Source organism: Drosophila yakuba, chromosome X, assembly GCF_016746365.2.
Source record: "Drosophila yakuba strain Tai18E2 chromosome X, Prin_Dyak_Tai18E2_2.1, whole genome shotgun sequence".
In the NCBI taxonomy this organism is placed as follows: domain Eukaryota; kingdom Metazoa; phylum Arthropoda; class Insecta; order Diptera; family Drosophilidae; genus Drosophila; species Drosophila yakuba.
Window position 1 is genome coordinate 1,132,783 of NC_052526.2, and position 24,460 is coordinate 1,157,242.

A 24,460-nucleotide genomic window follows, 5' to 3' on the forward strand; every position below is an offset into this window, starting at 1 on the left:
CCCCGGTTCCGATCCGACTATCCGCTGTTTGCGGTTCGCGATTTCGTCGGCCCTCGGTTATAATTAGCAATTACAACTCGTTACCTGCGATCGATCCGTAGCGATCCAGCCAGGTCTTTATCAGCCGCGGCGCTTATAATTTATTGCCAATAGTCGCAGGCTTGGGCTCTTCGATTTTGAATTTATTAATTGCGTTAAGTAATTGTCGCTATTTTCGCGACATGATTTCACGATCCTCCCGTCCGCTATCTGCGAGGGTGCTCGGCCATAGGCCAACCGCAATGGCGATGGGAGGGGCTAACTGGCTAACTGGCTAACTGGCTAACTCCGCTGCCTGAGCTGCCCATCTTTGGGGTTGGGAAGGGGCTGTACACTCACTAGGGCTTTTAAAGTAATAGAAACGCTAGTTTCTAGAAAATGCGGCACCGCCAGTGGGGAAGCTAAGCTGATTAGAGCCTTTGGCCAAGTTTCCGTTTGCGTTTGCGTTTGCGTTTGGTTTGTCCGCATTGAAATTGCAAATCCCCAACACAATTCCAATCCCAATTCCAATAATTTATATGCAAATCAAATATATATTCTGTGATTAAACCGTTTGCTGTTTTCATTAACACCCTAGCACTAGCACCATGGTCCCCACCCGAAGTCCCGCTGAGCAGCCAGCTTGTCACCCGGACGGGCCATTGTCTTTCTCCAGCTGCGGAGATGTGCGTGAGTCGCGTGAGGATTCCCTCACGGACACTAGGCTTCTTTTGCTTTCTTACTTGTTTTGAGTTGGAATCAGGTGAGTAATGAGTACGTTCCGAAAGATGTTGTTCTAATGTATCTTTTCTTGTGCCAATACAATTGCGCTGACGTGAGTCATAAAAATACATTGAATGCGAATGTTACGTATACGCCCTGAAGTGCAACAGCGATTGTGGAACCTGTAGAAGCCATAAACTAATGCCAGTAATGATGGATTGGAAATTGTAAGCTTTTTGCTTTCCCGTTTGAGCCGTGAGTCGTAAAACCCACAGAGTTTTTATTTGGCACCGCTGTGAGCATCTCTAGCTGGCACTTTGGGCCCGTCCAAAAAGCCGCTCAGACGCTACGGCGGGCAGCTCTGCTTTTGATTAAGCTCATTTGCATTTGAATGGCACTGCCGGACGGTTTGCTGGATGGTTTTATGTTACTCCACAGGCGAGTGCCGGATGGGGGGGCAGTGGCGAGGTGTGAGGTGAGAGGTGAGGTGAGGTGCCTTTGAATTTCTAATAAGCCAAGTTATTTGCGCATGACTCAACGGCGGTGCGTCGTCGATAATTCCACGATACTCGTCGAATCGACAGCTCGAATCGGTGGGTTAGTTGGGCAAATATTTATAGAAGCGCTCGCCCAAGTCGTCTATCTATTAAATTTACATCTGCGGTTGCCGTGACTGTGGCCCCTGTCGAAGACAACTATTTTTAGCTGCTGAATCTCCAGCCAATCAGTCTGCAGTAACGATCGTAAGCATCTGCCGAGCGACATCAGCGACTGCGATGAGTCGCCTGAACGCAATCGCCTGACATTAACCGCCGAACTCACGAGTCCGTCCACTAATTTGTGGCACATTTGTCATGTCCCACGAAGGTCGTCGCGAAATTTCCTTTGAATAGCGGCGCTGGACGTGCTCCTCATTCTGTGGATGACAAAAACTTCCTGAAATATCCTAAAGCTTTTGCATACCGATGCTCACCCGCAAGCAAAGTATTCCGTATGTTCGAATGCCATGAGGATATTGTAGTTACAATCAGAAGCTTGTAGGGGACTCGGTTTAAACGTGTCCGTTTGCCACTTTTTCCGTTTGTCCGCATGTCCGCATGTCCGTATGTAGCGCAATGTGTTTTAAGGGTTCACTGGTGCATTTATTTCCCTTTCAGTTCGCTGCGCTGCGCAAACGAAGAATTTTCGCATCCCAAAAGCAAAACGCAATCATTTCCAATTATTCGCAATTACTCTACTAGTTCCATCCCTCTCTGCAGCTCTATCTCCTTTTTTTGGGCACATTGCTGCGGCTCCAGCGAGTCGCGCATTGTGGATGAATTAGTCAGGAAATTAATTAATCAAAACTAACGCAAACAGCAACAACTCAAAAGCAACAAAAGCGACGCAGCAGCAGCTAAGCAGCGGAGCAGCGGAGCAGCGGAAGGGGGCAAAGAACATAAACAGAATAAACCGAATGTAAAAAAAGCGTCGCTCTACAATTTGTTGCCTGTCATTTGCTTATTTTTTGTGGCGCTACCGCCACCCGCCTTCCTCTACCGCGGCCCCCACTCATTGCTATTGTTTTACTTCTATCGTGGCTCTTTTGTTATTGCGGTAGGGCATTCGCTGGTCTACTAGCACTTCCCCCCGAAAGCCCCAAAAGCCCCAAAAGCCCCAAATAATGTGAACCCTCTCCGCGCGACTTGTTTGCTGGCGGACAGCCTTGAGAGGCGCTTAAAATGTTTTGATTATTGTATTATTATTATTGTTTCTCTTTTCGCCCTGAGATTTAGAGGCTGGGGTGGTGGCGGAGGTGGGGGTGGAGGGGTGGAGCATAAGCACGAGCAAGAGGCAACGTAATCTTGTGCCCCAGGGAGCTGGGGTGCCCAGCGGCGAGTACGAGTGTCAGGAGGCCGAGCCTTCGACCGTTGGGACTAAAACCAATTCATGTTGCCTTGGTACTTGTAACGCTAACGCTTGTTGGTACTAATGCAACGCTAATGCGATCCGTTTTGATGTCGTTGCAGGCAGTGCATCCTGATCCTTGGGAACTCCACGTCGAGCTGTCGGCAGAGCCATATGGAAAGCGTCGTCCTTCAGGCCTGGTAATCGAGTTCGTTTAAATGCATTAAATGTGTCTCATTATGCCGCGGCTATGGCATCAGCAAGTCGAATCCAATCCATCCAATCCATCCAATCCATCCAATCCATCCAATCCATCCAAACCATCGAAACCATCCAATTCGCCTGACTCACTCGAATGGCGAACGGCGAAGAGGCGGGCCTCGGACATATGGCAGCAGTGGGCCGCAAATTGTTGAACAAACAAAACACTTTTTATGCATTTTGTGCGCCGAAGGAAGGAGAGTCATTCTGCACGCTGACAGGCAGGGTGGAAATTATAGCGTCCAAATGAGTAAGTTAAAACCGGATATCGCGGTTAGCCGGGACACGAACCCGCGGATCGTCGTGAGCTGCAGTGGGGACTCCAACCACACTGGGAACAGGACGACAAGGATCTACTTCCACTGTGGCGGGGAGCTAGAGTTGCGACCTGTATTGTACTGTGAGTATTGTATTCAATACTGGCTAATGTTGTTGTTCTTGCTGGCTAGTGTGGCCAATTTATTATTGCATTTGGCAACTGGGCGGTGAAATTTCTTGCCCGCTTTGATCTTGACGCGTTTTTGACACTCGCCGGGCATTTCGTCGATGCTGTTCTTCTCCTCGCGGAGAGGGCGGGGCGGATCCGGCGGATGGGGCCAGCGGACAGCCGGCGGCATGTGGCCGCGCATTTTTCATTATTTTTGTTTCTCTCGTACATACGTATGCACGTATACGTATATATGATTTTGTTTTCCCTCAAAACATTCAGACGAAAAACGCTTTTCATACACATTTCGGCGCATTACTCAGCTGCAAGTGGAATTGGCTTGGCGGTCGTCAAATGTAACAGTTTTTCTGTACGTATTTTTAGCTCCGGTTGGATCGCGCGATTCTATATGCAAAGCATATTCGTAATTTGTATGTTCAATCATAGCCGCAGAGGTCGGGGTAATTGCAATGGCTATAACTATGGCCACAGCTATTTGTATTTATTTGTCATCAAGCCCCAGGGGTTGTGAATGCGATCTGAATCAGCGTGGTTACGTTGCTTCCACCGCTTAAAGCTGCTGCTGCTGCGACTAGAATGCGAAGTGGGTGTTGGTCGTTGGTCGATGGTCGATGGTCGATGGTCGGTCTCATGGTACCATAGTGGTTCGTGTCCGAAATTTGTCAGCCTCTCAAGCTGTTCCCCTTGCTTGGAGTCTCCACTAAGCCTGATTCCACTGGTTGTGGTTAAAGTAGCGTATTCGATCCCGCCGATCCGGTCATGAAATCTACATCGAAAGCATTTGAGAACTTAAGAAGCTGAAAATTGTTTTTATATTTGCAGCAGGAGTGCCTACCAAGCTTGTAGCCAACCAAGTCCTGCCTTGTTTGCTCAACGAACACTTCACCTTGCCCTCCAGCCTTGCCAGCGGACAGGCACGCAACGAAAGCGGGCCAATTAGTTTGCTTGGACACCAGGGGGGGAGAAGGGAGGGATGGCGGGGCCCCGTCAACTGGCAGCCGGCCAAGGCGCACGCACTGTGGCGTCTCCGTCGCCCCTGGAGCGGGGCATCAGGTGACGTGGGCGGCTGGGGAGGAGGGGAGGGGTCGGAATATATCGTAGAGATATAGCACTATCGATATAGTGCGTCAGAGGCGACGACGACGACGATGGCGCGGAAGTAGCTGGCCCCCTCTCCTTTGCCAGCAACCTGTGGCCTTGACAGCGCCCGTTTTGATTTATGCGGCATTTTGCAAAAGTCAACAAATGGAAATGAAATGACACAGAAATAATGCCAAGAGAGCTGTTTTCCACTAATCCGATTTCTTTTGCCCCAAGGTCGGGCGCACAAATAGATGTCCCAGAGCCGAACGCTGGACCTCCGCCGTGAATACAGATTCCATCTGTGCTCTCGGCCACACAAGTGCATCTTCCATGTTACCAATTATCGCAAGATAGCTATGGACAAGCACTGGAATCCGAATTCCGACTGAGGTGAGTTATCTTCGTGTTTTCTGTTAGCAGTACGGCTTTTAACTTCAATACGATCAGCACTTGTACGTCCCGAAACGGAAACACTTCAAGCAACTGAAACCAAATCGGCATGGGTTCTGTAGGAAGTCGCCAGCTCAATCCCGCCCAACTGTGTGACCACCAGCAGGCCACGGGACTGTCCGCCGAGCAGCTGGAGCAGCTGCACACGCGGTTTCGCAGCTTGGATCGCCACCAGCACGGCTATCTGACGCCCACCGACTTGCTGCGTATTCCGCAGCTCTCGCTCAACCCGCTCCACCGCCAGATCATCGACGGCTTCTTCCCCAGCCGTGAGCCTAGCGCGCGTATCGGCTTCAAGCAGTTCGTGGACACCTGCTCCACCATGTTGGTGCCACAGTTTGGCCGCGGCTCAGTGAGGCGGTGCGACGGGCGCGTCCAGAAGCTACGCCTCCTGTCCAAGATGTTTGACACCCGTCGCAGCGGCTGCATCACACGCTCCGACTTCCGCCAGATCATGTGCAGCATAGTCAATCTGACCTGGGGACAGAAACAGGATCAGGGAAGTCAGGAGAAGCTTTCCGATCACCGTTTGCCTGAGGTGGAGGCCGAGCTGCAACTCCTAGAGCAGCAGGCCTTTGGCTTCTCCAGCTGCGACAAAATCTCTTATGCGGAGTTCGAGGAGCGACTGGTTAGTGCGGACGTCGACGGACGGCTGTCGATCGCCAAGTGGCTGGAGGACGATGACGAGGGCGATGCCGAGGCAGAGGCCGGAATGGAAGTTGGCTCAAGCCCGTAAAGCACCACGCCCAAGACGCTCATCCCCGTCGTGTTGTGTTTATGTTTTGAATATAGCAATCATTTCCTTCGACTGGACGCTTGAGCTAGCAATCAGGGAATCCTCCATTTAGCGGGCAATTTCGGCGTGGGTACTAGGAAAATTTCAGTCCAAATTGGTCAAATATAATTTAAATGTTTACATTTTAGTAACCACGGAATCAAGTCACGAAATCTTATGCGATAAATTAAACTATTATAATCCACCAAAGTGGTAAGAGTATTCGTTTGCGTATTTTCGATGTTGCCTACTTTTCTGCGGGGGTCTTTTTTCTGCATCTGGCTGCACGATGCATACTTTTGGGCAGCAGGCTGAAAAAGCGCTGCCAGCTTAAATGGCCACTGCCAGCTTTCAAAGTCGGATACCAGGCGAACAGAATATGCAGCAAGCAACAGCTGGTAGTGCGAACTGAATTGAAACAGCTGATCCTCTTTCAAGATGGCCCCATACGTTTTTCCAGACCAATAGCCAGCCAGCCACCGATGGAGGGGTAACCGTTAGTTTTTTCATAATGGCCGCCCTATACTTTTTTCCAGTCAGCAGGCAACGATCATGTCAGCCTGCCCCCTACGCAAATTTATGCTCACCTGGTGCTAAGCCACCAAACTCGCACAAAATTTCCGACCCGGCATCATTTTTCCCAGTCAAATTGCCACTTTTTGGGATCCCAGATACCAGGCGAACAGAATCCGCAGCAAGCAGCAGCTGGTAGCTCGAAATCAATTGAAACAGCTGATCCTTTGCATGATGGCCGCCCTTATTCATGATGGCTGCCCTTTTTCAAAATGGCTGCCCTTTCGATCTCCCCAGCTCCTTTTGACCAATAGGAGAGCAGCGGAACCGTTACTTGGGATCTGAGTGCAGAGCAGTGATGAGCGACCACGTTGTTCTTGTGTTCGTGTCACGATTTTAGAACGATAGGTACGAAAGTCCCTTGCATTACATGTGCGCGTGACGAAATGAAGAGGCACGCGAGCATCTCTATCTAAGCGCCTTTTAAATTGATCAGCTGATTGTTTTGCACGTGCTGATCTTTCTGCGCGCCTGGTGTGAAACATGGAAACTATTAAAGTTGCACTGCGTTTTGTTTGAAAGCGATCAGAACGATGACTTGCGGAAATCCTTCGGCACGATTTGGCGACGATTAAAATAACGAAACGAAAACTGGATTCGTGTATTTCATTCACAATAAATGTTTATTATAATTTGTTAATAGTAAGGGTGTAATTTGCAATAGATAGCTTTCTCCGCAAAAGGGGCGTGGTCTGTGCAAACTCCTAAAGCGCCTTAAAATATCTGTAAGTTCGATACGGATACGGGTTCGACTCTGGATCTCGTGCTAAAAAAAAATATGAAAAAGAAACAAACAATATATGTACCTTAATTTTGAACATGACTGTATGGCAGGCCGGCGAGCTCCTCGGCGGGCTCTTCGGCGATTCCATGTGCGGTGATTATGCTGAGTTTGCTCGATTGCGCTACGATAAGGATGTGTGAGCACCGTGAAATCGGTTTGATATATATATATATATATGTGTGTGTGTGTGTGTAGATATAGAAGCACTTATGCCATATGGTTGCCAAAAACAATTTTCAAGGTACGCTACACATGACGATTCGTGTTCGCTTCGCGGCGAGGCGAGGCGATTCGAATTCGATTGGTTCATAACATTTTTAGACTTTAAATTACAATTACGTTTCGATTTTGTAAATAATTTGGTTTCACGCTTGCATTAGCCGAGCTTTACGTTTAGACTATGTGCTATATATGTAGGTATACATAAATCGTAGTGTATGCGTACGGGTAGTAGATAAATAATTACAAAAGAAGTGTCTTTATGATGTAAGAAAAAAAATACTTTCGCGCAATCTGGAAACATTCCTTTACACCGGGGTCGTCAGGTCCGCTTGACCGCAATCTCCACCCACCCCGTTTCTACTGGCGCCTCACGGTCCGCTCGCGCTCCCGCCCACTCTCCTCCCGCTGAAGGCTGCCGTGGCGGGGCGGCGAGGTGTGCCCAGTGGAGGAGCCGCCGCCGTTAAGCACGCGCGCCTTGCGCGACCGCTTGAACTTGGCCATGTCCTCGCCGAACACGTCGCCGGTCCGCAGGGCCGAGATGAGGTCGTCGAACTCGCCCTTGTTGTCGCCTCCGCCGCCCTTCGCCGGGGAGTCGGGATCGCCGTTGGACGAGCCAGACTTGAGGCCCAGGTTGCGAGCCACGCTGCTCATTAGGCCGCTCTTGTTCTTGCGCTCGATTGTGCGCTTCTTGAGCTCCGCCTCCTGCTTGGCGCGCTTCTCCTCCTCCTCCTGTCGCCGACGGAAGCTCTCGTTGTCATGCCGCGCCTCCGCGAAGGCGGCGAGGAAGGAGTCGAAGATGCCAAAGAACTCGTCCGGCTGTAAAACGGAACCATCCTCGCCGAAGAGGCGAACCGCGCGGTCAAAGCGCGTCTTCATGTCCTGGAACTTGTCCTCCAGCTCCGCAAAGCGCACCGACGCCTGCGCGTGGAACTCGCGCATCACGGGCAGAAAGCGGTCGCCCTGTTGGGCCGGGCCCGAACTGCGATGGAACTCGATCTCGCGCGCCACGTCTGCCAGACCCGTGCGTAGCATCTGAATGTCCTTGTCCATCTCGCCGAGCGACACCTTGGAGGCTTCGCGCACATGTGGGATATCGTCCTCCAACTTCAAAAGGTCCTTGAACTTGCGTTCAATTACCTGCACGAGGTAGTGTAGCAGGGTGGTGCCCTTCGCGGCACTGGACTTGGTGTCCGCCAGCCGGTTGAGCGACGCCAGTCGGAATCCGGATGCGTTGCCACGTGCCCCGCGGTTCATGTAGTTGCCTGGTGGGATAAAGGTAGAGTGGGTTATGGACAGGGCCTAGCCAACGGACAGTGGATCATACCTAAGGCGAGGACCAACTCAAGAAGCTTACGCAGGCGACGGGAACGAGCCACCTCACGAGAGGCCTCCATCACACTGGTTATGCGGGGCACCAAGTCGTTGATGGTCAGCATAAAACGCTTCTTGTAGTGCAGACTCTTCAGGCGCTGCTCGTAGTGCGGAATTCTGAAAATGAACATTTGTAGAAGAAGCTCCGGAGTTCAGGGAATGGCTCAAAACTCACTTGGATATCTCATAGAGGAATCGATCGGCCCGAGCCAGAGACTCAATGTCCTCGCTGTGCTCGTCCAGCAAAGCTCGCTCCTCCGCAGAGGGCGTGAACTTGAGCAGCTGCTCGACCATGTCCAGTTGCAGCTGCTCGTTGCTGTCCATGGAGAGAATGGCTCTGAAAGTGGCATTGGTTAGTATGCATGGTTCGTAGTAAGAGATGTGAAGAACGTCCTACTTTGATATCTCCATGTCGCTCATCTTCAGCTTGCTCAGCAGGATGGTGCAGTTCTGCGCCCGGCGTCCGTCGATCACCGACAGCACTTTCTGCTTGGCCGCCTTGCCAGTTACCCGTAAGTCCTCATAGGATCCATCAGTGGCCTGGGAAACAAGGAGGATCTCATTAGGGAAACGAAACGCAATGGAGGTCGCATATCTTAACTCACCGATACCCCGTTCTTTTGGTAGGCCGAGAAGAGTTTATCAATTGACTCCAGCTCCATGTTGTTGTACAGCTTGCTCTCGTCGAGCTCACTCCAAACTGTGCCCTGCAGCTTGGCGTCCGGCAGCTTCGACCAGTTGAAGCTCTTCAGGGGATTCGTCGGCTGTGGCACATTCTTCTTTGGCAGATCCACTTTTGGTGGCGCTGGAGCCATCGTTTGTGCCATGCTGGGCGGCGGAGGAGGGGCGCCCGGGCAAGGAGGTGGTGGTGGGGGCATCATCGACGGTGCCATTGGTGGCGGAGGCGGCGGGATGGCCTTGAGCATGGGCGGTGCCGGTGGAGGCGAGACGGCACCATTGCAGCCAGTGAGACCGGCCACCTTCTGGTCGTCGGGGATGCTGCCCTCCGTAACCAATCTCTCCAAGCGTGCCCGCTCCTGCTGCTCGTTGATCAGGCGGTGCTGCAGGTCTTCCGCTCGCATCTCGGCAGTCTGCGCCCGCTGCACCGCCTGCGAGTGCTGGGCGGACTCCTTCTCCAAGCGCTCGCGCATGCGCGCTAGTCCCGTCTCCAAGTCCTCCTTCTCTTGCATGCGTAGGTCGAGTTCCTGCTCCTTCTTGGCCAGCCGCGACTGGACGTCAAAGTTCTCGCGCTCCAGCTCGTCGGCACGCTTTCGCGCCTGGGTCAACTGCTCCTCCTTGACCAGCAGACGCACTAGCTTCGCCACGTCGATCTGCAAGGGCGCCACGTCGGGATCGTGGACTGGCGACTCGGCGGCCAGCTTCAGTTGCTTCTCTGGGTCATCGGGGTCGACGATAAGATCACTGTTTGGTCGCTGCTCCACCTGCAGCACTATCTGCTGTACCACGCGGTCAATCAGCAGCCAGTGCTCCGTGCAGTGGCCCGTATCTATTGCATTTCGATGAGGATTATTATTATTAGAATTAGAGTTAACAACTCCTGAGGAGACCACTTACAGGGCAGCAGGAGCATGTGCTGCAGAAGGGAGAGCATGTGGGGATAGGCGGGCGAGTGACTGAGCTTGCGGCGCAGCAGCTCGAACATTGAACCGGCGCTCTTGGTGTCCACGTGCTCCTCCTTAAAACGGCGGGCGAACTCCTTCTCGTCCTCGGCGCGAACCATCTCAAAGAAGTCCTGTTTATAATTGAAATAAATGCATTTAGTGAAGGGCCAGGCAGGATAACCTTAACTTAAAGTACTCACCAAATGCCTGTCCAGCGTTTCGTTCTCGTGCGTGCGCAGCTTGTCGATCACGGGCTGGATGCCGAGCATGAGAAACTCGTACCTCAGGTGCAGTCGGAACTCGAGGTTCTCCTGGCCGGGGCCGTAGTTGAGCACCGCATTTACGAATGACATGAGGGCGGTCTTCAGGTTGACATTGTCCCTGTACGCGTAGGTGGAGCGGTCCAGGTCGTTGACAATGCTCTGGAAACGGGTTCGTTCCGTAGCGAACTCCTGGAAGTGGAGCATGGCCTGCAGCACCTTGCGATGACCGCCGGGCACCAGACACACGGCACCCAGAATCTCGAGCGCGGCGATCTTCGTGCGGATGTTGTCCGCCGCCAGGGATCTGGCTATGGTGTCGATGGCCGTGGGATGGGCTAGCACGTGCGCGCGACCCATCGAGTTGTTCATCAGGGCCTTGATGCAGCCAATAAGACTGGTGTGCAGCGGACTGTTGGCCACGCGGATGTCCAGCTGCAGCAGGAGGTCGAGCAGCGCAGGGAGCCCGTCCAGCTCCACAAATCGGAGAACGAAACTGTGGGTGGACGTGCGAAGCGCCGTCTTCAGGGCGTCCACGAAGGCGGCATGGCCATCCAGGCGGTTGCCCAGCTCATGGCTGGGCGAGTCTTCCGGCGAGAGCGATATGTGCACCACCAGCTCCTTCAGTCGCTCAATGTAGTGCTCTGCGGTGGGGGGCTGGGTAATGGCCGTTGCGTCCGGGCCATCGGCCGCATCCAAGGGCAGCTTCCTCGAGCAGTAGATCTGCCACTTCTTTTGCGCGGGCAGGCTGAGCATCGCCTCCTTGTTGGGCGCCGTCAGATCGAGCTCCTCCACCAGCTCCGCGAACTTGGTGTCCAGCTCATCCACCGACGGCATGGGTTGGGTGGGCGTGAGCGTCTGCAGCGTAAACGCGCCTTCCACCACACAAATCTCGGGTGGTTCATCGTCCTGCAACGGAAAAGTCAGAAGAGTCAAAGTCGATTAGTGGCAGCTTGCTCAAGCGGACACGCTACGTTCTCCGCCCGCCAACAGTGCGTGTCCAATTAGACGGCTTGCTTGGCCTCGAGACGAGGCCCACACGACAGGCCAATCCAATCGAATCCGACCCACCTGCTGGGGAAGCGGTTCTGCTCGCTGCGCTTCTAGCAACTGACTCAGTCTTGGTTCTTGTGCCTCGAGTGGGAAAGGAATTCTCGCAAATTACTCTATTTACCGATTGAATTCTTGTAATAGCTATGTTCGGATCGGATCGGATCGGATCGGATCGTTCCCAGGGCAATGGGACAATTGGACAATTGGAATTATCGCCTCTTGTGCAACTTCGTGCACAATTTGACGAATTCGCTGACACAGAATCGGAATCGGGGAGCATTGAGGCAGTGCTCAAGTGCTGAAGTGCCGACTCCGATGTCGATTGGTAATTGGGTCTGTCTGTTGGCCACAGCTCGCACGTGACTTTGACTGGCTTTTTTGCCTTAGATATTTCGGCTCGGTCCGAGTTCTCTGTTATGCAAATTACACCCACACTTTGCACATTCAGCGCAGTGAAGATTATGCCCGGGTAACTGGAGTAACTGAGTCTTGGTTCAAGGATCAGAACACTTTAACCGAGTGCGTTGCTAGAGGCCACATATGCCAGCTGCCAGCTATCAACCATCAACCATCAAGCATCAAGCATCAAGCATCACTTACCTTGAAGCAGCCGCACCACACCCTTCTGCCCCTGAAGCCGGGCATCTTCTTCTTCTGCTGGTGCCTGTAGTGCTTCTGGAGCGGCGTCTCGTTGCTGCTGCTGCTGCCTGAAAGCCACTTCCTGAGGCCAAGACTGTTGCTGTTGCCGCCGTGGCAGTTGCTGTTGCAGTTGCCGCTGCCGCCGCCGCCGTCGAGGTCTTCCTTCAGGCCAAAGGGGTAGCCGAAGGTGTAGCCTAGTATGTTGTGGGTGTAGAAGGAACCGGCTCCGCTGCCCAGGCCGTTCTCATGGTTGGACTGGGACTGCTGCTGCTCGCTGCCGCTGCTGTTGTCGTTGGCGCTGCTGCTGCTGCTGCTGCTGCTGCGTCCGTTGTACTGATTCCAGTAGCGATACAGGCCGTGGAAGCAGTTGTAGTCGCTGAGTAGGCCCTTCCAGTGCTCAAAGTCGAACCGCTCCTGGAAGTTGTTGGACGAGGTGTCGCTGCCGCTGTTGTTGTTGCTGCTGAGTGGGTGGCTGCTGACGTTGTTGCTGCTGCAGCTGGTGCTGCTGATGGGCAGGGTGGCGGTGCTGCCCTGGCTCTGGCTGAGGCTGAGGTCGCTGCAGCTGTTTAGGCTGGTGATGGACACCAAGCTGCTGTTCTTGTAGCCGTCGATGGAACTGGCTGTGTTTGTGTTGGCTTTGGCTTTGGCTCTGGTGCTGCCTTTGCCGTTGTCACTGGTTATCGTTATCTTGGTCACTCCAGCCGCAGTGCTGGTTGTTGCCGATGCATTTGCAGTTGCAGTTGCAGTTGCAGTGGCAGTCGCTTCTTCTCCTATTCCTCCGTTGATGGCAATGCAGCTGCCGTTCAAGCTAGTCACACTGGTGACTAGGCTGGCTCCACCGGATGGCGCCGCCTTGCACGCCTTCTCTAGCGTGCTCTCCGCACTTGTCTGCAATATCTCAGTGCTGGCACTGTGTGTGTCCGGCTCATTGATGCACACGATGGGACACGACTGTAGGGTCTGCAACAAAGAAAAACAGATTCGGAATGTAGAACGTCAGTCAAATGCTAGTACTCCCGAGTAATTGACCTGCCCACCACATTGTGACAGGCCGCTAATGCCGGCCGACAGGCCGAGGTGTCACGCCAGACAAATGCCCGTCAACAACCGCCTCATGCCAAGTCGGGTAAGCCAGCCAAGTCAGCCAAGGCAACCCAACGAATAACCAGGCCGCCCAGTCAAGCCAAGAAACCAAACCATCCAGCCAAACCTAACAGAGTCATGGCAAGACCATGCCAGGCCAGACAGCCCAAGAAGACAAATGCAATCGCGGTTGCACTTCCATTTACACACACACACACACACACACACTCGGTACACAAATTGGGGGATGGTGAGTGGTCTTCACTCAACCAAAGCCGTTGCAACTAGTGTTCTAATGAGGGCACCAATTTATGGTTGCTACCCCAAGCCTTTCCCCAAGTTAAGAGGTCGTCTGCCAGATGTCAGCGTGTACGCAAATTTGTCCACTTCCAATTCATTTTCACTGGCAACAATGGACACTCGAGGGTTTCTGCTGTTTCTGGCCATGCGTGGGGTACAAGCCAACTATTCCAAAGAACCCAACCGATTCGAATGGAATCGAAGCGACAAACAAACATTGATACAACTGTTGTCAAGCTGCTGGATCTGTCGCAAGTCTGTCTGCGATCCGAGTGGCAACTGCCGCAGAACCCAGTTTCAATTCACGTGGGAGAGGAGTTTGAGTTGAGTTGGGCTTAGCTTTGGCTCAGCTTTCCCCTTCTCCTTCTCCTTCTCCTTAAATATGTATGTTGTTATGCAAATTGTGAGTTGTGAACTGCAATCGCATTGCATACTACACACTGCACACTGCAGTGAACAGCACAATCCACAAGCTGCTCCGCCACTTCAGACGTAATCGAGGAGCGGACAGGGGCATCAGTACCAACCACATTATGCTGATGATGGCTTATTAATTTGCTTTCATTGCGCCTCTGGCTCGTTCCGAGTAAGTGGAATCCGATTTGGAGTACGAGCTCTTGCTGGAATTGCTCTTTGTGTTTGTATTTGTATTTGTATTTGTTTTTATTTGAATGGGAATAGCTTGGAGTGCGCGTGGTGGTTCGTCGTCTTGCCCAATGGATTGGGTAATCTGCTGCTGGCGCTGCTCAATTTTTTGTTTGCCGAAGCGAGTGCCATCAACGGCCATCAATCAATCAGCCAACAGGTTTGATCCACCGGGGTTCTCGCCTCAACCAATACTGCGTGTGTTAGAACCATCTTCGATCTGGCATTGTGATCATTAAACTTCTGCAATTCGCATTATTTACAAATAGGGTTAATGTGTTTGAGAGGAGGCAGATCCTGGCAATCCTGGATATAAGCATTGCATAATACTTGAAATATGTTGAACCTATAGATGCACATTTTTGTCCACATTACTGTGCGGTTTTATTTGCATTGCGAGTTGGCGTGATCTTTAATTCGTGGCAGGAAATAACTCTGCTCCAGATTCTTTGCTCCAGTTGGGCTCACCCACTGACTCGCCAGCAGTTCCCAGCTCAGACGGGGGATCACTTCGGATGCAGTTGCTCTAGTTGCCAACTGGGCCCCAAGCCAGCTGCTCTGACAGCCTCTGCTGTCTCGGCTTTGTCTGTTGTCTCTTGTCTCTTGGCTGCTGTCGTCGCCGTCACAAATCAGGTCAATGCTTCAGCTACAGCTTCAGCTTCAGCTTCAGTCGCTGTCTACATCAGCATCTGGGTCTCAGGTCTCAGATCTTCGTCTTCGTCTGGGTCGCAGCCAGCAATCTGCTGTGTGTGGGCCTGTTCCACTAATCAAATCCGCGCTCAGTTGGCTCAGTTGGCTTTTGGCCTGCGCGTGGGTCTAATTAGACGCAGCTCGATCTGTTGATCTGTTGGCCAAACGGAGAGCATGCGTAGCAGTGCGTGCGACGTTTTTGGCCACACTTAGAATCTAGTATTTGGAGAGCCAATAGAAGACCACACCCGACTAGCTCGGGGCCCATAGAAAACAGAATGGTTTCAATTCGATTTTAACCTTCATTCAGGCAAAAGACGCTCTTTAATAAGTGCTCTAAAACACCAACTAAGTCCACCTTAAGTTGTCGTCCATATCGCACTCATTCTGGAAAATGCCCAGCAAGTTGAACACGAATCGCAGGAGGGCACCGCCAAAACCTATGCAGGGAGCACCACTGGTCTTGCCAACATCGCACCTGTCGGGAATCTTAGAGAACACCAACTGGGAGTCCTCCTCTGAGTGACTGACTTTCGGCTTCCTTACAGCTCTCGTTTTGAAGAAGAACTCGAGTTGCTTGTCAAGCAGAACTTCCTCCTTCCTCCACATGCCAATTCTAATCGATTTTACGGGCACTCTCATCGCCACATAATCCGGACGCGGCGGTGGTGGCGGGATCTCGAAGAGTCCGTTTGGTGGCAGCACGAAGTCCTTGCTGGGCTTTGACTGAGGGTTCATTCTGGGTACTACTATTACTACTTGTCTGCTACGTAAAATTTAAATGAAAGGTATAGAGTAGAAATCACATTTTAAGCAATTTTGGAGCAGCCGCCTGAGAAACAAGGGCATTGCCTCATTTCCACTCTCCGATTCGACGAGGGCTTCGAATAGCTTTCCTTGAAACTGCGACAAATATGGTATACCCGGCTGCAAACATTTCCTGCTTCTCCTGCACTCCGCTCCGTTCAGCCGTTCGGGTGTCTGGATGCCCAAGGCAATCGCATTTTTCACACCTGCCGCCGCCACGCCCCCGCTGCCGGGGAAAATGCACTTCCGAGTACACCCACCGAGCCACAGAGCCACCGAGCCACAGAGCCACCAGTCAACCAATCCACCAATCTAGCGACCCACCAAGCCAGCAACCCAGCAACTCGCGTAATAACTTCATAAGGCTGAAAGTGAAATGGAAGTGTGGCAAATGGGTGACGACCACGACGATACCGACTGGGATCGGGGGCCAGGAAGTGTGAGTGCTCACACTGCCGGGATTGGGATCGGGATCGGGATCGGAGTCGGTATCTCTCAGACGCGCCAGTTCATCCAGCAGCTGCGCTGCCCTTTGCCAGAGCGACCGAATATCCATCAAGCGGCAAGGCAAATCCAAAATGAAAATGAAAACGAAAATGGAAAACAAGTTTTTCCGCATGCCAGGAAAATAAAGAAAACATGTCGAAAGCGCAAAGCGCGCACACAGCTGGCAGCCAGAAACTTTTCCTTTTAGACACAGCACACAGCACACGGCACACGGCAGAGCTCCGCCTCGACATCAACATAAGCTCATCTTTACCCACTTTTGAGGCACTTTGCGGGATGGATGGTTGCTTAATTATCGCTGCGTACCGGTGGCAGGAGGTGGAGCAGCTGAGCGGCATCAATCATACGCAGCGTTGTCCGCTTTCCTCGCCGGCGACAGCGTTGCACTTGCAACTGCAATTGCAACTGCAATTTTGGCTTGTCGCACGGTCCAAAAATAGTCATTATGACCAACTAACGAAAGCGAAGGCAGGGGAATTACGGGGCTAACGGGGTTTACGCGGCCCACTGACACTTGGGTGCACGAGATTTGTGGCATTTCATTTGCAGTTGTCAGTTAATTGCCAGCATTTTTAGCGCATTTGTCAGCACGGCACTTTTCAAATGCCACTCTTCACGATCCGCGATTTGCGGAGGGGAAACGCAACAGCATCTCCCTGGGGCAGCGGATTCTAGCCGATCTTCTATCTGTGGAGGGATTACTACGCTCTCCAGGGCGACAGCTGCGATAAGAAGGAGATTAGATTAGGCCAGTGGAAAATTCTGTCGCAAATGACCAAAGTGAACAACCGAGCCGAAGATTCGAAATCGAAATCGAAATCGAAATCAAGTGCCCAAATGAAAAGTTCACTTTTCCGCTCTTTTCGCCATTAGTTTTGTGGTCGATTGGCGGCTAAGGCGACACGACGACACAAGGAAAGCCATGCATGGAAGTGAACAAGAAGCGAAACACAACAGCCGCAGAAAAACAACTGCGCTGGACCGTGGTGAAGGTGTTGTAAGGTGTTGTTTACATGCAACCACACAGTGAGCAGCACTGCAGCAAAACAATAGCAGCTCAGGGCAGCAGAGCTCTGAAACTCAGTTAAACAATGCGGCGGGGGGAGGGAGAAAGGGAGGGAGGTAAATAAAAACCTAAACTAGCAGTGTACTCGAGTAATCAGGCATGGGGGTGCTAAAGTGATATTGCACAAGTCCAACCGCTTCGCCCTGCCAACCAATCGGCCTCCAAGCCCCAAAGAGCCAGCTCTCACTGCCGCAGTGGAAAATGAAATCGAAACCGCAGACAACCTCAGACAACTACAGACAACCACAGCGCCACCTGCTGGTGGTTTCCGAAGCTACTTACTACCAGCAGCGGACTGCGAACGAACACGAACTGGGAACTGGGAACTGGGAACATGGAGGTGGACATGACTGGGCTGCTTTCGGGCCTCTCCTGCTGGCCAATGGCCATGTTGAAGGGTGATTCCATGCTGAGATAGATTCATTTGCAATGTGAAGTGAATGAAATGAACACATTTACATCAAATTGCCAAAATATCACATACTGCAGGGGCAGTATTTGTATTTAGTAGCTGATATCTTATCGGTTAGCCGACAATTTGGACTGTCAAGCGGCAGTTTATGGCCATGAAGCCTTGCTCAAACTGGCACTCTAGTTTGGTTCTTTTGGGTGTCCGCTCGCCGCGTTCTGCGATCAACTCATGTGGCCTGGCAACTTATCCAGAGACTCTATCCAGTCACTTGGCTCCTTCGCTTCTAGATCTTCTAAGTGAGCGGCGGCAGCCCAGAGACTCATGTACATTTCTGCAAGCTGCGCTGCTAGTTGGTATTTCGTATTTCAGTTAATCTACCTTGCTGCCAGATCAGGCTGGCTGCCTGGTCAGGCTATGAATTTATGGCCAAAAGTTCAGGTACCTCGAGCCAGGTACGTCGAGGTGGGTGCAGCAGTTTCCATTTCCATTTAAATGAGACGAGGAAAATATCAGAAAAGCCACTAAATGCCAGCAGTGCTGGTTGGCGGTGGAAAATGTACGAAAAACGTATGCAAAAAGTGCAAGTGTTTTTACGTCCGTCTACACTCGAAAAACACGGCGATCGGCGAGGCGAGGCGATCATCTCCTGCTGCGGGCATCAACTTTCACTGAATGCGCCGATGAAGTTGTCGCCGCGGTCGATGGGGGTCAGCAGCAACAACTCAAGAGCCCAGGATCGATCAGGGCGACCGCCCAACCCTTTCCCTTCCCCCATCACTATGGGGGCTACATGGCCATCATGGCAGCATGGCTATCATGGCAACATGTCAACGGTCATCGCTCATCGCTCATCGCTCGTCGTTTGTGTTTTTTCCCTTTTGCTTTTGGCTTTTGGCCGATAATCATCGGCGACACAGCACCAACAGCCCATTCAACATCTTGGCGAACAAGTTGTTGGCGAATTGGCAAAGTGCTTTTTAATTGTGATTACAGCGATCGCAGCACAGAAACCAAAACCGAAACCGAAACCGAAACCGAAACCAAAGCCAGCAAAAAGCAAGCCAAGTGAAATGATGAGGGTCGACGAGGTGTCCGCAGATCGGCGGATGGACAGCTGCCAAAATGGAAAGTCAAGTGCACTTGGCAGATAAGAATGTGCAGATATGATCAAAAATGCAGGCGGATCAGGAAGTCGCGAAGGTAGGAAGTGAAGCTCCCACCTCCCAGATGGGCCATCAATCAAAACGGCACTCTAATTGCAGCCTCAATCATCGGGCTCTTTGTCACAGCCATCACCTAAAGTGCGTTTGCAATAATAATGGATAAATCATCTGAAACAAAAAAAAAACGCCAAGAATGTCGGATGATTGTCGTGTAGTCATACTAAGATCACACTTTCAAGAGCTGGACATACTTTTCCCGCAGGATCCTTCCAAAACTTGTCTTGGAATCTAAGTTGCAGTCTAGTTTTGCGGTCTTCAGCAATGCCAAAGCCAAAAGCCATTTGGCTGAGCCTTCACGATGGCTTGAGCTCTGGCTTGAGCTCGGCGCGAAAGCGAAACCAAACCTGGCTCTGGGTCTGGCGAACGGACTGACATTTAAAGTTTAGGAGGCCACGAAATGTGCTGTGCAGGAAATGTGCTCGGGGAGGGGCCCATCGGCAGATATTGTTATAGGTATTAGTATTGGTATTGGTATTGGTATTGGTATTGGTATTGGGGGTAATTATAGACAAATGGGCCTAATTGGCCAACTGGGGGGCAACTGGCGAACCACTGGCAATGGGAAGTGGTTGAGTCCGACCATTAGTGATAGCAGATGGACTCGCACAGAGGCCTTCTAACTCTGTCGGAAGGCGGAAGAACTTGGCTTCGCTCTAAACACTCGCCTCTTGTCCCATTGAAGTGGCAGAAGGGGCAGAGGCGGGGGCCCGTTGCCCTCAAGTGCTGCCATTAATTACCCGGCTACACACACTTTTCCTAATCCCGGTGACAGCGCACGATCGGCACTTGAAGTTGCATTCTGCATAGCTGGCATACTCATACTCATACTCATACTCATACTCATTCTATACTCATGCTCGTGAAGTACACCCCCAAGTGATCCAGGAACAGAGTAAACCAGTTTGCGGCTCCAGCGATCCGAGATCGAAGCGAGTCTGTCGGCGGCATCTGTGAGATACACGCTCGCCGTTTTTACTTCAAGCCCAGCACTATAGCACTGCAGCAGTGCAAGCGCTTTGTTTCATTTCATTTGGTTTTTGTAATGACATTTATTCCGCATTCTTGCAACTTGATTAAGCTTGGTGTTGCCAACTAGCAACTAGCAACTAGCAACTGCAACTAGCCAAGTTGCTGCAGAGCTACAGGTTCGGCCAAAATCGTGCAAAGTTCTTTTCCCTGTCGCAGTCAGCGTTTTTTCCATCCAGCTTTATTTTCCACAAACTCAACATTTATTAACCTAACAATTTGACGATCCATTTCCATCTCAAGAGGTCTGAATTTGCGATCAAAATCTGAGAGCTGGGCCCCCATTTCCCCCATTCTCCCCTGATAGTTTTCCGCTTTGGTGTTCCCCTTGTTGGGTCGTCGGTTTGATTTGCTTGGCTAATTGGAAAATCGCCACTTTTCGGCCCGGTAATTGTAATGGTGGTCAATGCGGGGGCGCGAAGGGGCGCGGCGTTTGGCACTTGTCCGAATGTGCCGCTGGATTTTAAAAAATTTTATTTCGGATTTAATGGTGGCTTACGTAAAGTAAGGCATCGAAACCGACATCGAAGACTCTTTTGCTGGCCACAAAAGTGTAGCAGCAAAAACGAGTACAACGACAACGACAACGACAACGACAACAATTGTTGTGCAATTTATCTTTATTTAATTGAACTTTTACTTTCGTCGTCGCTGCTCTTGCCGTTGTTGCTGCTCAGCGAACGCGTTTCATAAATTGCAAATAATTTTTCAACTCCGAAATCAACCTGATACAAAGCGAACAAATAATCGAAAAAAGCATAAGCGATCCCAAGGCGGATCATGGATATACATATGTATGTACGAGTATGTGTGTGTATTTATGGAGAGAGGTATGCTAATCCGGTAAATCAATTGATGTGCGCCGCGGGCGCTTATAAAAAGTCGATATAAGTTATTAATTCAAAACAATGCTTGGCAAAGGAGCCAAAAAGTCAAAAGCAAAAGCAAACCCAAAAGCAAAAAACAAAAAACAAAAAGCCGAACACAAACAAATCCGAATAAGACGCCGGCTACAGAAGGAAAAGTCCGAGAAAAGCCCGCTTGAAAAAGAGCTCAGTGGCCAGAAACAAGTTTCATTATTATTCATAAGTAACTGGTCTAAATTATCTGGGCGCTATTGTGGGTGGAGTATGAAATTAGATGCCAGCTTCTATTCAACCTCCGAATTGAATTGGCACTTCAAGCTGTGAAAATACATTGGACAGGAGCTTTCCCTGCCATCCATCCTTTCTGAAGGTCATCCAGAAATTGGTGACCATTGAAGTAGATGCGTTTCATTAGCTTCACTTGTTCCAAACCCCGCAATTCGACTCTTGATCGACGATCGCCGATCGCCGATCGCCGATCGCCGATCACTGGATCTCCCATTTCTCCGCGCTTTGTAGAAAGCAAAAGTTGAGTTAACCGAAAATCAAAAACCGAAAGCAAAGCCCAAGTATCTTGACCCTCATTAATTCAAGTAAGCCAGCAAGGCATTCGCAAAAAAAGGTGAAAAACATAAGAAAAACTTGAAATTTACAGTTTCAGCGTCAGTTTCGATTTCAGTTTCATGTGGCGGGTTTTCAGTCGTTCAGGGGATGGGAACTGCAATTAACATACGAAATTTATTTAAATTCAATCTTTATTTCGGACGCAGGTCCCTCCCCCTCCCTCCCAGCAGCTCCTCTTGGCTTCTCGGTGCCCCGGTGTGAGGTGAGGTGAGGTGAGGTGAATGTTTTCACTTTCGTTCGGCATCCCAAAAATCCGAATCTGTAGTCTGCAGAGTCTGTAGTCTGTAGTCTGTGGTCTGAAGTCTGCAGAGTCTGGGCATCCGCCGGCAACCTGTTTTGGCCTGACTGACTGCCCGCTTACCATGATTATTGTGATTATTGGCTGGCGGTCGAGGGGAAAACTCTGTGGCTCGTATCTCCAATCTGAGCGAAACCCCAAAACACACAAATTGAATACGAATACGAATACGAATAAGAAAACGAAAGTGAAAATGAAAATGAAAATGTTTATCGAAAAGGGAAACGGGGGAAAAACAAAGCAGAAGATCGCATAGATCGTGAGCTGCCCCATCCCGCATTTCCTAGCACTCTGTCCGTCCGTCCGTCCAGTCCGTTCAGTTCAGTTCAATGTAAAGCCGTAAATTAAGCTGGCAATTTCTGGCTTTGTTTGTCGGTGAAATCCGCCTGACAAAGAAAACTCCTGGCCGGCGTGGTGAGTGCGTGGAAAGCGGCTGTTGGACTCCACTTGGTTTTACTCCACTCGCTGTTGGCTGTTGGCTGTTGGCGACTTAGGGGACTTCCACCGCCGAATGGGGCAGCGGGTCAGGGAAAACGAGCTCGACCTTAGGCTCCCCCCAGCCAACCGAAACCGAAACAGAAACCTATCCTTATCCCAATTCCAATTCGAATCCCAAGCAAACCCAATCTACAGCTCACCTTGTTTTTGCGCGGCGGCTTTTTAACTTCCACTTGCACGGCTATTTGCATCTTCCCGGCCCAGAACTGGGTTCTCAACTGGGCCAAGTTTCTGGCCGAGATCCGTATCTTATCCGAAATATACCTCTATTTGCCTTGCTTTGCTTGTTTACTCGCTTTGACACTGACAATGATACGCAATACCAGATGCAGAGATACTGGGCGAAGAAAATCTTATCACATCAGATGTGTTAGATACTCAGTGCAAATACTGAAGTACATGGGACAAATGGATACATTTGGAACTCGCTTTCATGCATAATAATGTCATATGCCTATTGAACAGGAAAATCATTTGGAAGTTTTCTTGGCTAATCATCGATTATATTGATCTACTCCCAAATCGCTTTCAACTTACAACTCCATAGAAATGAAAACTGGATCTGTCCAAAATGGTTACCTTTAATTGCGTGACTTGTTCGCCAAGAAGACAAGAAAAGTGATGATGCATCCACATCCGAGGCACGAACAAATGCGTTATCAGCCGTCAGCTGGCCAGCTGGTCAGATGGTCAGATGGTCAGATGGCCAGCTAGATGGGCACTTTCACTTGCCAAAAGGCGAAAACAAACGAATTATGTTTTCCCAGTTGATTAGTCGGGTCAGCCGCGGCTAATTCATGTCCGCATAAATTTCAATTTCAATCTCTGACAAACTCTGGAAAGTTTCGGAGCGTAGGTGGCCCGCAAATGTATCGCATCACATGCAGATACTTTTGTATCTTTTGCCATTAGCTCTGATGCAGTAAGTCAAACAAGACGGCCAGCTGGTTGAATGGAGTGTAGTGAATTGCATTGTTTCGGATTGGATTGGTTTGGAGAGCAGCGATCTCTGAATCCGAATCCAAATCCGAATCCAAATCCAAATCCAAATCCGAATGCGAATCCAAGTCCGAGTGGAATGAATTGAGCTGGAAGGGGGACTTCACATGCAAATCAGGCTGGGACAGGAAATTATTACACACTTTTCCCAGTCTAGTTTTGGTCATGTGCTGGTGGTGCGGTGCCTGGTTTTGGCCGCTTTCGCAGCGATTCATTAGCATTGCACGGCTTCCGTATATGGGCTCCGAAAATGTATAAAGTAAAATGTATAGGCGCGTCCCATGCCCAATGATATGTGTTTATGGCTATATGGGTCAGAGCTTCCCGTGTCTAGGGAGTGATATCAAGCCGTTAGCGAGAACCAACTTTCCGGGATGCGGTCACCACAGGCGAGACCTTGGCGGTCTGTCTGGATTTACCTACGGTTTGGTTTGGATTACGGACTACGACATATTATGGTTTCAAACACAAGTGCACAAATGGAATAGATCATTGCATAGCCCAAGAAATACTAGCTGCACTAGCAGGCCTTGCAGCCTCAGGCTGAAAGTGCCTCACATATAAATAGTAAAGTAATTGGAGGTGAGCAAGTGTAAAGTGTGAAGTGTGAAGTGTGAATCGCTTGAGATAATTTAGCTATCCATCGGCTATCCAACGACTTGGCCCACATTCCACCAGCACACCAGCACACCAGCACACCAGCACAGCAGCTCACCAGAGCTCGTGAGAAGCAAGTCCGTCTGCGGAGTGCCCCGTATCACCTCGTAGGCCAATGTCAGTGTGGCAGTCTGGCAGGCCTAGAATCCGCCAGCGGCTTGCGTCATTAATAAGGCGGCCACGGGCCAGACGAACCAGTTCGAGAGCGGGTTTTGGCGGCACTTGCAGATGCATACAGTTGCCCAGATGCAGATGCAGATGCAGTTGCATTTGCAGTTGCAGATTATGCAACCTGACGATTTCGCGGAGAAAGCTCAACCGAATTCTAGCGCAGATTGCGGTAGTTGACGTCACAACGGCACTTGCCGTTAATATCAATAAATGCCAGTCGACGCGGATAATCCAATCCCTGCGATCGAGAAATATGAAGTTGAAGCAACTGCGCCGCAAGTGCAAATCCATGTACCGATGGAAGCAGCCCCTCGCCAATTTCACACTCCCTCTATTCATCAGTATGTCAGGAAGTGAACTCGGCGCTGCCTGAAGTGCAGCTACAAGTCATTGAAAGCCCACGCAAATGGAGCGTAGGA

The 24,460-nt window shown here is 50.8% G+C and overlaps 4 protein-coding genes across 6 annotated transcripts in view; 2 read left to right on the plus strand and 2 right to left on the minus strand.

The window, feature by feature from the left end:
- The first annotated feature begins 2,838 nt into the window (after positions 1-2,838).
- On the plus strand, positions 2,839-4,480 carry LOC26536325. The gene is made up of 2 exons (XM_015189877.2): positions 2,839-3,289; positions 4,160-4,480. Exons 1-2 carry the CDS (start codon positions 3,136-3,138, stop codon positions 4,444-4,446), a joined length of 441 nt encoding a protein of 146 aa, XP_015045363.1. The 5' UTR covers positions 2,839-3,135; the 3' UTR covers positions 4,447-4,480.
- A 188-nt stretch (positions 4,481-4,668) lies between these two features.
- On the plus strand, positions 4,669-5,867 carry LOC6523901 (calcineurin B homologous protein 1). The gene is made up of 2 exons (XM_002099738.4): positions 4,669-4,810; positions 4,868-5,867. Exon 2 carries the CDS (start codon positions 4,920-4,922, stop codon positions 5,604-5,606), a length of 687 nt encoding a protein of 228 aa, XP_002099774.1. The 5' UTR covers positions 4,669-4,810; positions 4,868-4,919; the 3' UTR covers positions 5,607-5,867.
- A 938-nt stretch (positions 5,868-6,805) lies between these two features.
- Positions 6,806-24,460, minus strand: part of LOC6523902 (disheveled-associated activator of morphogenesis 1) — a 33,760-nt gene continuing 16,105 nt past the window's right edge. For 2 of the 3 annotated variants that reach the window (XM_039377478.1, XM_002099739.3), the window contains 8 exons: positions 12,131-13,129; positions 10,418-11,386; positions 10,171-10,348; positions 9,201-10,102; positions 8,993-9,135; positions 8,771-8,932; positions 8,549-8,712; positions 6,806-8,486 (listed from right to left, as the gene is read on the minus strand). In XM_039377478.1, the coding sequence (XP_039233412.1) occupies positions 7,582-8,486; positions 8,549-8,712; positions 8,771-8,932; positions 8,993-9,135; positions 9,201-10,102; positions 10,171-10,348; positions 10,418-11,386; positions 12,131-13,129 (4,422 nt within the window). In that variant the 3' untranslated portion in view covers positions 6,806-7,581. Of the gene's footprint in view, positions 8,487-8,548; positions 8,713-8,770; positions 8,933-8,992; positions 9,136-9,200; positions 10,103-10,170; positions 10,349-10,417; positions 11,387-12,130; positions 13,130-22,354; positions 22,421-24,460 lie in introns of those variants that run through there. The other variant, XM_039377479.1, reaches the window with a different exon arrangement.
- LOC26535685 lies at positions 15,170-15,719 on the minus strand. Its single transcript, XM_015189878.3, has one exon. The coding sequence runs from the start codon at positions 15,623-15,625 to the stop codon at positions 15,236-15,238; it is 390 nt and encodes a 129-aa protein (XP_015045364.1). The 5' UTR covers positions 15,626-15,719; the 3' UTR covers positions 15,170-15,235.